Here is a 14,651-nt window from a genome sequence, read left to right as displayed (position 1 = left end):
TTTACGTGGGTAAAGATTTTAAAAACTAAAGATGAAACCATTGAAAATTTTAATAATTTTTACAAATTAATAGAGAATGAAAAAAATATCAAAATTAAAAGAATCAGAAGTAATCATGGGGGAGGGGATTTGAAAATCATTGGTTTATTGAATTTTACCAAACTAATGGATATCATCATGAATTTTTGTAACGACCCACCCTCCTCTTCACTACTCACATTAAGGGTGGTCGTTACTTAATTATAAACTTTACTCAACTAGTGTTGCTCACGCTATTAAGAGTGATACTTAGAACTCTCAGAAACCGAAACATGAAATCAAGTAGTAGCTGAAACATGAAGGGATGTAAGTAGTTCATCTCAACACTCTACTCAAAAATAAAGAGAGCAACTGAATACCAGTCTGCACATGCATGCTACGGTGATACAACTCAAGGAATGGGACTAATGTATATAGCAATTGAAACGGAAGAATTCTATGAACAAAACCATCAATACGAACAGAACAATTCCAGCGATGCAAAAAGGAAATTTAAACTATCTAAGTTTCCCTATCACTAAAAAAAACAGAATCTTAATAAACTTTTAGTGAAGTGTCCCAAGGCTTCCATTCAACAGTCATCACACACCCATCGCACGTCTCCTTGTCGCCTTCCTTCACTATAGCTTTCCTTTTCCTTTATCTGCAGTAAGAGGAAATGCAACTATAAGCGGATGCTTAGTAAGCGTTGTCTAACTCACAAAAACTCAATGTGTATATATATAAATATCTATGACAAAAACTAAAACTGAATACTTAATAAAGATCTAAAACTGAAATGCTTAAACACATGGCTATTCGTGTACTACAAGAAAAAAGCTAAACAACAACGCTTTTTTGGCGTTGTCGTATGTACTTAAAAAGTGATGTTGTAGATGGTGTTGTAGAAAGTCATATCAAAGACAACGCTTTAAAAGCGTTGTGGTTGGTCACAAAGACAACGCTTTTTAAGCGTTGTCTTTTCGTTCTTAAAAAGCGTTGTTATAGATGTTGTTGTAAAAATGCACATATCAAAGACAACGCTTTAAAAGCGTTGTGGTTGGTCTCAAAGACATTGTTTTTTAAGCGTTGTCTTTTATTACTTAAAAACGTTGTCTTTTTAAATTTATAAAAAATAGTGTTTTTCTTAATTAAATAGCAAAAATTATAAAAAATACTCAAAATTTACATATAATTGAATATCCACAACCACAATCATTTTTATAATAAGACTATTTAACAAATAAATAAAACTTTATATTATACAAACAAAATGTATACATATTGATCCACTAATTAATTTTGTATCATACAAGTTATCCTTAACTTCATGACAATAATTTTTCAAACACACAAGTTTTACAAAACCTCATCATTGACTCTTCTTTAAGATTGCTGGACTTAATCTTAAAGGATCCATATCCAGTAGAGAGCAACCTATACATCACATTGAAACAAAATGATCAAAAGTTACAAGCTAATAGTGTGAAGTGCTACATAATAGAACAAGTTTCTATGCTTCCTCAAAATGGAGAGAAATCAATTGTGTGCTTTCCTTAAAGAAGAGAAGAACCATTCCTGTCTTATTGAAACAGAAAGATAAAGCATGATTAATAGTCTTGCTGCTATTATTCGAGAAGGATGGTCGCTTGATTAGAAGAATTATACATAGGGAATGGCAATCATAAGCTCTTCTACAATATTTAATGCCAAGATCAGCACAGCAGTTCAATAAATCGTAACTGCTTTATCAGCTGATACTGATTTTTCTGGCAATTGCCAGAGATGAAAGAAGGCTATTTCAGTATTGGGTGTTAATGAAATTGGGAGGCTGCAATTTTCACGTTTACTCACCTTCCAATGTGTGCTTCCACGGTGCAGATCGACCCTAACACAATAAGCAAAGGATGAATCATAAGTAAATCGTCAAAAAAAAAAAATCCAATTCTATATTTTGCAGTAATCACTAAAGGGATCTATGAATATCACCTCTGGCACAATCCGATTCAGAAATGTTTCAGTGTCGCTCTGAACATCAGAGTCATAATTCTCATTTATGGTGAGAGAAGCACTTGTATGCTGCACTGAACAAGTATTTAACCTTCTGATCAGAAGAACAGCAGCAAAATGCAACGGACAATTTGTTTTTAATAAAATTGTAATCGCAGTCAACGAAAACTCACGGAAAAGATGAGCAAGGCCGCATTTGAAGCCCGACAAATCTTGTTGTATCTCTTCAACAATCTGGCACAACACCAGAAGCATACGAGTTATGTTTCATCACATTTTCCTATACATCGAGCGTCCATCAGTAAGAAATATAAGAGATCAAGTACAACCAAACGCATCTATCGATTGACCAGTGGATCATTTTCCAAACACAACAGGAAAAAAATTGCTTTTTACTGATTAATAAGGGAGATAAAATCAAGAAATGATCGGAAGAAAAAGAGACAGATTTGGGGGCGATTGAACCTTGGGGGTGATGAGATGGCATCCGCGCCTCTGAGCAGGGACGACGACGGTCTTCTGTGCCCACTTGGCGGCCATGGCCTCAGAGACAGCACTAGAAATGCCGGCGGCGGCCACGACAAGTGTACGAGGGCCCTTCTGGGATCTCAAACGGGGGATCGCATGGAATTGCTTCTTTAAGTCCAGCAATCTCTTCTTCTGAAAGGCTTTCAGCTATCACTCTTAGAGCCATCTTCTTCAACTTGTCATCAGCACACCTGGGGTTGTAGGCAATCAAGAAATTTTGTATGAAAACTTTCATACATGTAAATCTCGTACTAAATAATATGTCAATGTTATATATACATGTAATTCATACCGTAAGTGTGTTTATATCGTAACTGACAAGTTTTCTTTAGGGCCAACTTCTACTCAAGCTCTTTAAACACTGCATCAAAATAAAAAAATTGGCATTAGTTCTATGCTAAATGAAAATCATATTTAGAGGAAAAAGCGGGAGTGCTGTAGATGGATATATTAACCAAGCATATTAATGTTTGACCTGTCTTTACAAGTTCTAAGCATATATATTAACCAAGCATATAACCTAAGAGGAATAAGTTACAAAATGCTACTTGATGTTTGACCTGTCTTTATTGGATTTTGTGGCCCCGGTCTTCTTGTAGCCAGGTACAATGTAATACTTGATGTTGACTCTACCTTTGCAGTTGTTTCGGCTTGAGGAGTGGCAAAGAATGGTGGAGTAGAGGATGGATTTCAGGTATTCATCCGTGCCATCGAGGAAATGACTCCAGTAGGTGACTAGCATGTTGAGCAGGGCATGCTTGGAGAAGATGACTTGTTTCAGAAGCTTTTTAGATCAAAGATACGAAGTGCATTGTTATAAAACTAGATGCACGAACACTTGCTTATACGGTTCTTGAAATAAAATACATTCGTAACCGTCACTAGCCCAAGCTCAATAAGGAAAATTCACGGTAAATGTGCATAGTATACCTCAGATACTGCAGATGATAGGGAAGGCCAGAAGACAGTTTGACGCAAATATTGAGATTGCCCAAGCCAATCCATGGTACTAATCCTGACAGCTCCTCCAAATCAAGGGATTCACTTCAACTTTCCTAAACCAAAGAAGAAACAGATGGATTACAAAAGAAAACAATTTGCACCATCAAACTGAAACTTATAATAAGCCTTAATAAATTAATGAAAAAAGAATTGTTTAGAAGTTCACTGAGAAACATATGAAAATACAACAAATGCAACTGCAAAAAAAAAATAAAAAACTAGTATCCAATTAACTTTTTTTTATACTTTCAGATCAAAAGGTCAAATTTATATACTTTGGTTCATGTTCAAGCAAGAGGATAACAATCTCATCGACAGTTAGTATTTCCTTTTAATATAGAACACTAAAAAGAAGGAATATCAATGATGAAACAAACCTGAAAATGCGAGCTACTGAGGCAGCGAGCAATCTGCTTGAACAAGGTAATCATGCAGCGTTGGAACTCTGTCGTGAGCATCAAAGACCAAATATTACCAAATATTAAGATCACTGAATTGTCTGGACCACCACATAATTGAAGCTAATTGTCTGGAGTTGCAGGAAAGAATAATCAAAAGTAAAGTTGTTCCCAACCTCTCAAGTTCCGATTCATGAATCTTATGCTTTAATTCAAACTAAAACAGCACAAAGAGAATGCTCAAGGAGACAAGGAGCTTTATTTGTCACCAATCAAGTGGGAAAACATAATAGAAGCTTCAGAGCAATGGTCTGGGGAACAACTTTACTGGCCCTTGGGTTACTGAAGCTTACAAATTGCTTACTGCCAAGAACGTTTCAAACCTGGTTGATTTATCTGCATCTGTTCTATAGAAACTCTAGCTATCACCTCTAAGTTCTCAATGCATTCACCATTAATTGATTGCAGCAAAAGGAAACCACTGCATGTAATAGACTTTTCGACTTGGTCTCTTCTCCAAGTAAGAACATTTCAAACCTAGATACCTAGTAAATCCACATCTGTTCTATATAAACCCGTCACCTCTAAGCTCTCAATGCATTCATTCACCATTTACTTCCTCAATACATGCTCTAGTACTGAGAATTCAAGCTATGCAAGGAATGGTTGTTAAACTCCTCATTGCACTGCTTGCCTTGGCTTCCTCACGCAAAGGGTATGCATGCATGCAACTTTACTCTCGAAAACTAGAAGATATATTGAAGTCATTATCAGAAGAACATGAAAATTTACTTACAATCTTGTGTACTGTGTTCACCAAATCTTCACCTTCAAACTCTCCTCCTTTGTTGGCGCGTCCTTTCTTCCACATAATAGCTCTATTGATGTCATTATCATCACATAATTCAGTCCCCTACAACAAAGAAAAATCAAATAACAAATGTGAAATAATTTAATGTGAATCAATTAGAGGGTTCTTAGAGGAAATATATTTTAAAAATACTTACAGGAGGAAAGAAGGCACTACAAATTAGCTTAAGGGGATCACACTCTGGTTTAAATTAGCTCCTTATTTTATCATGTTAGAAGCAAGCTTATTAACCGGGCTTTATTAATTAGTATACCTATGCCCCTGACCCTGAATGAGGGGAATATTACAATATAGAGAAAGGATAGGCATGGAGTATGACAGGTTGTGTGGCTAGATTGATGCTTATTGAGCATGTGCATGCTTTAAATGTTTGTGCCACTAGCTAAAAGAGTAAATTTTATTGCTTAAAAGAATAACAAAATGTAAAATTGAATAGTAAAAATTCCTAGTACCAACCAAGAATAAAGGTATATATGAAGCATTAAATATAATCCTAAGTTAGGTTCAAATGCGCAAGAAATCACAAAGATTATGCTGAAAAACAGATCATTTTTAAGCAGGACATAATTTTGGAAGTCTAATTAAATCCGATATGTAATTATACACTAAAGCATTATATTTGCCCATGTAGAAAATCGCATGCAAAAATTGTAATCTGCAAACTAAATTGATAAGATTTTAACAACAAGATAAAACTTCATTATTGGAAAAAAGAAAGAAAGAAAGAAAGTTCGTTCTTTTGTTGTTAATTCCAACAAAGGAAAAATGAAATGAAAGGCAACGATGAGAACAACACTTGTTAGATGTTACCCCCAACCAGAACCAGCTAGCCAACCAGATGAGATCGTTGGAACATTAAAACTCTGGTCAACTCCAAGATCCAGCAGCTCTATTCTCTCTACAATGAAAGCAGGACCCTTTGCCGACCTAATATAACAACGAACAGAGGTAAGTAACTACTGCTTTCTAACATTACTTTCTGTCAAAAATTGACCAACCAGATCAGCAAGAAGGGTGTTGAAGAGAAGGAAATGGTTGAGAGGTTTACCTTGGCTTAGTTTACGAATTGGGATGGAAGTCTCTGCCCTGTGCAAAACCCTAGCAGGAAGGCCTGCACGGTACAAAATTATTTATGATAGATAGGTTACAAAATCGAAAATGGGGCCAGCACAAAAAGGTAGACCACGCTCGTCCCCCCGTGCGATCCCTTTACTACACCATAACTGATCCCATCTCTCTCGACTTGGAGGAGTTGGGCCGGCGTGAGGAGTTTTGCGTGAGGAGTTTGGGTCGAGATTAGGGTTCAGAGGAGATCACGCGGCAAGGAGAGGAGAAGGCGCTCGTGGAGAGGAGAAGGCGCTCGTGGAGAGGAGAAGGAGAGGAGAAGGCACTCGTGGAGAGGAGTGGAGAGGAGAACTCGTGGAGAGGAGTGGTGAGGAGAAGGCGCGCGCGCGTTGAGGGTTTAGAGTTTAGCAAAGCGAGGGCTGCGAATTTATTTTAAGTGAGTTTAGGGGAAACATACACAACACTTTAAAAAACGTTTTTTAAAAAAATGTTGTCTTTGACCATAAACAACAACACTAAAGACAACACTTCATTAAAAACCGTTGTCTTTAGTAAAAAGTAAATACCATAGACAACGCTTTTCACTAAAAGCGTTGTAAAACAAAGAACGACAACGTTTTTATTAAAAAGCGTTGTCTATTGGGTGTTGTTGAATGCAAAAATTCTTGTAGTGATGTCCAGACATTTCAAGGAAATCGAAACTGCGATGCCAATTTATGAAGCCGTCCACCCTCAACAAAACCAGCAAAAGGAATAAATCTGCACTGCTACTACAGGTTGTTCACACCTGGTTACTGGCAATGAAACAAAAGAAATTCTGGACTGCATACTAAAAGAGAAAACTGTGCATGCTTATCAAATTAGCAAAGGATCTAAACTGAACGAAAAAAAATGTGACAAAAGATCTAGCAGCATGGTTAACACACAAGTTGTTCCTACTAAAGAATTCCACAGAAAATCAAGACTGTAAGTCTAAATAAACTGCTAAAAGATCTAACTGAATACTCCCAGAAACTAAGGTTGTTCCTGCCCATTGCATAGCACAAACGGAGCTAAGCAGTAAGCTCCAAAGGGGGTTGTTCGTGCCCCTTTCGTAGTGCAAATTAGACTTTGCTGAAACTTAAATTTCTCTAATACTTGCTTTACTGATTTAGATACACATAGTTTATTTCTTCAAAATAATAATAAATTCTCTCTTGGGCCCAGGCGTAGTACCAAAGCGCGCTCCCAAATAGAGATCGGGGTAGCGAGCCACCGGTCCTACGAGGGTAAAGACCTTGGTCTTACCAGGGCCAAGACCTCGGACTTGGTCACCTGGATTTATTTTTACGACAACCTTGGAAGTCGGGTACTAGCCTCTTAAAATAAAATACTTATTATCTGTTTAGTACTCCTAACACAAAATGCCTCGGCATTCCTTCGAGCACTTGGCGTGCTGCTGATCCTAATTCTGAAATTTGGGGATCCCATCAAGGCCTTGGCCTCTCTTTATTATAGCTACTCATAAACCTCTAAAGAGTTTAATAGAACACCTATATTCCACATACAAGCGGATCCTAGGGTTTTTTTATAGAGCAACAGAATTCTTCAAGCATGCTACAGCAGAAATGAAAAGGAGAAGGCAAATCTCGTAACTACTCTTAACCCTCTAACAACCTCAATTCTGTACAGCGTGTTCCGGAAGTCAAGAAGGAAAACTAAATCCCTAGCAACCTCAATCTTGTACAGCATATTCCGAAAGTAAAGAAAAGAAAATCGAAGCTCGAAACTACCCTTACTACAGGTGAGTAACACTTACTTTTGTTCATGGGCTTACAACCGGAAAAAATGGCTTCTAGGTTTTCGGAGACTTGTAAATTTCGGCAACTTCTTCACGTCTACGCGTTCTCCTCGACGAGGTGATTGCGATGGTGTGGAACACTCTCGGAAATCACCCTGGGTCGGTCGCCGGAGAGGAGCCCTAGGTTCTTCTTCGTTTTCGCCCAAGAGGAGCTGACGTCGTGCGCGAGAGGAGGAGGAGGAGAGGTTTAGGTAACAAGAGAAATAAAAACCCCATTCCTCTCTTAACTTATCCCTCTTTATATCTAGGGTATTTCTGTTATCTATTACCACGTAAATTTATTTTCACCCTCTATTTGATCAGCACGGCCCTGCTTGGTTCTTGGTCATCTGAAACTACTTAGGGCTTTGCTTAACTAGAGGTCCCTGGTTTGAACCTCGGCCCGACCTATTTTTGCCTCACTTTGTTTCTTTTGGTAAAATACCAAACGAACTCCGAAAATTACATAAAAATACTCTAAAAATCTCTAGTATATTTCTAAAGTATTTATAAATATTTATAAGTATTATTAGGACTCATAATGAGGAAATTTGGGTTGTTACAATTCCCCATACCTTATAAAAAGTTCGTACTCGAACTTAGAATAATTCTGGATATCTCTGTCTCATACTGTCCTCACGCTCCCATGTAATTTCCTCGCGCTTCTGATTTTGCCAAATGACCTTCACTAGTGGCACCTCTTTGTTCCTTAGTCTCCTAACTTCTCTATCCACTATCTGTGTAGGTCTGCTCTTATAGCTAAGATCCTCCTGGATCTACACTGACTGAGGCTGAATCGCTTGGCTAGGGTCGTGGAGGCACTTCTTTAGCATGGAGACATGAAATACATTGTGTATTGCGGACATGTCTTGTGGTAAGTCCAGCTTGTAAGCTACCTTCCCAATCCTCTCTGTGATTAGGTAGGGTCCTACGTAGCGGGGACTTAACTTGCCCTTTTTGCCAAATCTCATCACTCCCTTCATAGGAGCAACTTTGAGAAAGACTGAATCCCCTACTTGGAACTCAAGTGGCCTACGACGTGCGTCAGCATAACTTTTCTGCTTACTCTGGGCAGTCTCAATTCTCTGTCTGATCTTCTGGATAGCCTGAGTGGTTTCATCTATCATCTCAGTCTGCCTGCCTAGTTCTGATTCCATCTCTTTTCTTTCTCAAGCCTCCAGCCAGCATATGGGTGATCTGCACTTTCGTCCATATAGTGCCTCGTAAGGTACCATCTTGATAGTGGTCTGGTAGCTATTGTTGTAGGCGAATTCAGCTAAGTACAGATACTTGCACCAACTACCCTTAAAATTTAATGCACAAGCCCAGAGCATGTCTTCTAAAATCTGATTTACTCATTCTGTCTGTCCATCAGTCTGGGGATGGAAGGCTATGCTGAACTTGAGTTTGGTGTCTAATGCATTCTGAACACACTCCCAAAAATGAGAGGTGAAGCGCCCATCCCTATCAGAAACAATCAACTTTGGAACTCCATGAAGTCTGATCACTTCCTTAACATATAGCTGTGTCAACTGCTCTATAGAGTGGGACACCTTGATGGCTAGAAAATGGGCAGATTTTGTCAACCTGTCCACTATCACCCATATCGCATCGTACCCATTAGTGGTCCTTGGAAGACCTGTTATAAAGTCCATGGATATTTCTTCCCACTTCCACTCTGGTATTGGGAGGGGTTGTAGGACTCCTCCTGGTCTCTGGTGCTCTGCTTTGACTCTCTAGCATGTCAGGCAGGTACTGACATATTTTGTAACATCTCTCTTGAGTCCAGACCACCAGAATCTCTGTTTCAAATCTTGATACATCTTGGTGGAACCAGGGTGCATGGAGTACGGTGTACTATGATCTTCTTCTAGAATCTTCTTTCTCAGTTCCTCATCATTGGGGACACAAAGGTGGCTCCCCTGATAGAGGATTCCACTGTCTGATACCCGAAACTCTGAATTTTCTTCTTTTTCTATACCTTGCTTGATCTTATGGATATCTGGATCTTCACTTTGCTTTCTCTGTATATCATCAAGCAGGGTTGACTCTAAGGTCAATGCCGAGAGTTGCCCATAAATAATTTTAACTCCAAAATCTGACAATTCCTTCTACAGTGGTAGTGCTAATGATGACAAGAGCATCAGGGTTGCACTGGATTTTCGGCTTAGTGCATCCGCTACTTTGTTAGCTTTACCTGGGTGGTAGAGGATTTCACAGTCATAATCTTTAACCAACTCTAGCCACCTGCGCTGTCTCATGTTTAAGTCTTTCTGGGTAAAGAAATACTTCAAGCTCTGATGGTCTATGAAGATTCTGCACTGAACTACATACAAATAATGTCGCCAGAGTTTTAGTGCAAAGATCACAGCTGCCAGCTCAAGGTCATGAGTGGGATAGTTCTTCTCATAGTCTTTGAGTTATCTGGAAGCATAAGCTATAACCTTCCCCTCTTGCATGAGAACAATTCCAAGGCCCATCTTGGAAGCATCACTGTATATGTCAAAACTCTTGTCACTCTCTGGAACAGTCAGAATGGGAGCACTGGTCAGTCTTTTCTTCAATGCCTGGAAACTTTGCTCACATTTGTCTGACCATTCAAACTTCTTGTTCTTCCTAGTTAGGGCTGTTAGTGGAGAGGCTATCCCGGAAAAGTCTTCCACGAATTTTCTGTAATATCCAGCTAACCCAAGGAAGCTTCTGATCTCCCTGGTGTTCTTGGGTCTACACCAGTTGTTGACCGCCTCTATTTTGACAGGATCCACCTGGATGCCTTCTTTAGAAATGATGTGACCTAGAAACGCCATCTGCTCTAACTAGAACTCGTACTTTGAGAATTTAGCATAAAGCTATTTTTATTGTAGGGTCTGCAGTACTATCCTCAAGTGCGTGTCATGCTCCTCTGGGGTTCTTGAATAAATCAGAATGTCGTCGATGAACACGATGACAAATTTGTCGAGGTATTCTCTGAACACTCTGTTCATTAAGTCCATGAAGACCGTAGGTGCATTAGTCACACCAAACGGCATGACCACAAACTCGTAGTGTCCATATCTAGTCCTGAAAGCTGTTCTGGTATATCACATTCTTTCACTTTCAGCTGGTGATATCCCGAGCGTAAATCTATCTTCGAGAAAACTGTGGCCCCTCTTAGCTGATCAAAGAGATCATCTATTCTGGGAAGAGGATACTTGTTCTTAACTGTTACTTTATTCAGCGCTCTATAATCTATGCACATCCGCATAGATCCATCTTTCTTCTTAACGAACAACACTGGAGCTCTCCATGGTGAATGACTGGGACGGATGAAACCTTTGTTAAGCAGCTCCTAGAGTTGTTCTTGAAGCTCTTTTAGCTTTGCTGGAGACATCCGGTACGGAGCTTTTGAAATTGGATTGGTGCCAAGAACCAACTCAATTTCAAACTCCACTTCTCTGTTGGGAGGTAGTCCAGGTAGCTCTTCTGGAAATACCTCTGGATACTCACAGACTACCCGAACATCTTCCTGCTCGGGTCCTTTTTGTTTTTCTGTATTCACAATGTATGCAAGATAACTAGTACACCCTTTAGCTAACATCTGGTGAGCTGTTAGGGAAGAGGGGAATTTCTGGGTCTTCCTCTTCGGTACTCCCGTGAACTCAAAGGATGGTTCACCTTCTGGGCTAAAAATCACTTTCCTTCTGCGACAGTCCACCGAAGCACTGTACTTGCTGAGGAAATCCATACCCAGAATAACGTCGAAATCTTGCATCGCAAGGACTACTAAATTAACATATAGCTCTCGGTCTGAGATTCTGACTGGTACAGCCCGAAGCCACTGGTTGGACTCCATGACTTCCCCAGAAGGTAGGGTTGTTAAGAACTTGGAGTTCATGCTCTCTGTAGGCACCTGGAATTCTTTGGCAAAGGGCACTGATATAAAAGAATGGGTCGCCCTAGTATCAAATAGTACAGTAGCTAAATGCTGAAAAATAACTACTTGACCTGTTACGACCGTGGTGACACTAGCAGCTTCCTCTTTAGTGAGGGAGAATACTCTGGCACTGACTGGAATTGGTGGGGCTTCCAACCTCCCTTGACTGAGCTGAGGTCCGTCCAGAGTTGCAGGCATGTAGTGTAACTGAGGCTTGCTCCCGTATGGCACTGCTTGTTGCTGAGGTGCCTTAAACTTATTAGGGCACGCTTTAGCCAGATGTCCTTCTTGACCACACGAATAACACCCGGTCTTTCCCAAAAGACAGGCTCCTAGATGTAGTCTCCCACATTTGGGACAGGGAGGGAACTTGGCCTGCTTGTTTGCTGGACCTCCCTTTTAGCCACCTCCTGTATTCTATCGTTTCCTTTTGTTATCCTTGCCCTTCCAGTCCTACTTACTTTCCTGGGGTTTCTGACTCCCCGCTGTCTTGTCCTCTATCTTTACTGGCTTGAGTTGCGTTTGTTGTGCCTTGTAGCTGTTCAGATAGTGCTCAGCGACTAATGCCCTGTTAACCAGCTCTTCACCAGTCTGTGGCCAGTGAGTAGGGATGGCAATTTTCCCCGCGGGTTTGGGGCCCCGCGGGGAAAACCCGAAATGGGGATGGGGATCCCCGATTTTTCGGGGATGGGGCGGGTTTGGGGCGGGTATGGGAATACTATCCCCATCCCCGAACCCGCCCCGAATATTATTATTATTATTATTAATAAATAATAATATGATTTTTTAAAAAAATATTAATAATAGTGTTAATATTAATATTAAAATTTTTAAAAATATTATTAATAATAATATTATTGATATTGATATTAATATTAATATTATCATTAATATTTATTATTAAATAATAATAATAATATAAATTAATTTAGAAATGGGGCGGGGATGGGGAATCCTCGAACCCGTGGGTTCGGGTTCGGGGAATCCCCGAACCCGAAAAAATGGAAACGGGGCGGGGATGGGAATGGAAAACCCGGCCCCGCCCCGCCCCGTTGTCATCCCTACCAGTGAGTTCCACTACTCACATTAAGTGCTATTTTTGGTCTCAGCATTCGGAGCATCAGTCTAACTCGTTCCTTCTCTGCACTCACTAACTCTACGCAGAGATGAGCTAGCCTGTTGAATCTTTTGACTGCTTCTTCTACTGGCAGGTCACCTTGTCTGAATTCTATGAACTCCTCATAATGTTTATTGGTGATCCGTTGGCGGAAGAATTCTTCGTAAAACTCTATCTCGAAGTCAGCCCAGCTCATCTGGTTGGCTGCCCTCTTGCTCTTAACTCTCTCCCACCATATACGAGCATCTCCAAATAGGCAGAAGGAGGCACACTTGACATTCTCGACTTCTGGCCAGTCAAGAAGCTCCATTGTACTCTCCAGTGTCTTGAACCAAGCCTGGGCATCCCAGGGTTCAATCGTGCCTGAGAAGCTTTCTGGCTTCAACTTCAGCCACTGTATTAGGTATGCTTCTTGTCGTTTAGGTGCTGTGGCGCCTTCCAAGACAGCTGGTGGAACCTCAGCCACCACTGGGATCTCTACGTTGATAGTTGGGGGAGGGGGAGGAACTGGCTGCTGATTTGCCATCAAATTGGCGATTACTTGTTGTTGCTCTGCTACTTGTTTCTGGAGTTGAACGACAACTTCAGAGGATTAGGCTCAGTTGTTCTAGGCTCTTCGTTCTCCTGAGCTCGGTCCTCAGTACGAGCGGTACGGGGACACCCTCTTCTTGCCATCTAGTCATGCAGAGAGAGAGAAAACTTAAAATCGTTCCTATAATATATATATATATATATATATATATATATATATATATATATAAACCAAACAAGGACTTTTATCTTACTTAAGCACATATAAGCAAATATTTCTAAGGATTTCTCTATACTGCAAATAATAAGGAAAGACATAATAAATAAAAAGAATTTAAGTACTTTCTTACTTGAAGACGGCAAGGCTGATGTTGATGTGTGTGTGATGAGAACAGAACAGAACAATTCCAGCGATGCAAAAAGGAAATTTAAACTATCTAAGTTTCCCTATCACTAAAAAAAATAGAATCTTAATAAACTTTTAGTGAAGTGTCCCAAGGCTTCCATTCATCAGTCATCACACACCCATCGCACGTCTCCTTGTCGCCTTCCTTCACTATAGCTTTCCTTTTCCTTTATCTGCAGTAAGAGGAAATGCAACTATAAGCGGATGCTTAGTAAGCGCTGTCTAACTCACAAAAACCCAATGTGCATATATATAAATATCTATAACAAAAACTAAAATTGAATACTTAATAAAGATCTAAAACTGAAATGCTTAAACACATGGCTATTCATATCCAGACATTTCAAGGAAACCGAAACTGCGATGCCAATTTATGAAGTCGTCCACCCTCAATAAAACCAGCAAAAGGAATAAATCTGCACTGCTACTACAGGCTGTTCACACCTGGTTACTGGCAACGAAACAAAAGAAATTCTGGACTGCATACTAAAAGAGAAAACTGTACATGCTTATCAAATCAGCAAAGGATCTAAACTGAACGAAAAAAAAATGTGACAAAAGATCTAACAGCATGGTTAACACACAAGTTGTTCCTACTAAAGAATTCCACAGAAAATCAAGACTGCAAGTCTAAATAAATTGCTAAAAGATCTAACTGAATACTCCCAGAAACTAAGGTTGTTCCTGCCCATTGCATAGCACAAACGGAGCTAAGCAGTAAGCTCCAAAGGGGGTTGTTCGTGCCCCTTTCGTAGCGTAAATTAGACTTTGCTGAAACTTAAATTTCTCTAATACTTGCTTTACTGATTTAGATACACATAGTTTATTACTTCAAAATAATAATAAATTCTCTCTTGGGCCCAGGCGTAGTACCAAAGCGCGCACCCTAATAGAGGCAGGGGTAGCGAGCCACCGGTCCTACGAGGGTAAAGACCTTGGCCTTACCAGGGCCAAGACCTCCGACTTGGTCACC

At 39.9% G+C, this 14,651-nt stretch overlaps 1 protein-coding gene across 1 annotated transcript; it reads right to left on the bottom strand.

The window, feature by feature from the left end:
• Positions 1-1,754: 1,754 nt before the first annotated feature.
• LOC122000205 (UPF0047 protein YjbQ-like) lies at positions 1,755-2,660 on the bottom strand. Its single transcript, XM_042554689.1, has 4 exons — positions 2,494-2,660; positions 2,202-2,262; positions 2,008-2,102; positions 1,755-1,906 (listed from the first exon to the last, which is right to left on the bottom strand). Exons 1-4 carry the CDS (start codon positions 2,566-2,568, stop codon positions 1,865-1,867), a joined length of 273 nt encoding a protein of 90 aa, XP_042410623.1. The 5' UTR covers positions 2,569-2,660; the 3' UTR covers positions 1,755-1,864.
• Between the last annotated feature and the right edge of the window lie 11,991 nt (positions 2,661-14,651).

The sequence above is a fragment of the Zingiber officinale genome, chromosome 7A (assembly GCF_018446385.1).
Source record: "Zingiber officinale cultivar Zhangliang chromosome 7A, Zo_v1.1, whole genome shotgun sequence".
Classification (NCBI taxonomy): Eukaryota; Viridiplantae; Streptophyta; class Magnoliopsida; order Zingiberales; family Zingiberaceae; genus Zingiber; species Zingiber officinale.
The sequence above is the reverse complement of the archived record's forward strand: the minus strand, read 5'-3'. Positions and strand labels throughout refer to the sequence as shown.

Coding starts and splice junctions, on each gene's coding strand:
- LOC122000205 (XM_042554689.1), bottom strand. CDS start 2,568: ATGGCCGCCAAGTGGGCACAGAAGACCGTCGTCGTCCCTGCTCAGAGG. Junction 2,263..2,493: donor GCCATCTCATCACCCCCAAG/GTTCAATCGCCC, acceptor GTGTTGTGCCAG/ATTGTTGAAGAGATACAACA. Junction 1,907..2,007: donor TGAATCGGATTGTGCCAGAG/GTGATATTCATA, acceptor TTATTGTGTTAG/GGTCGATCTGCACCGTGGAA.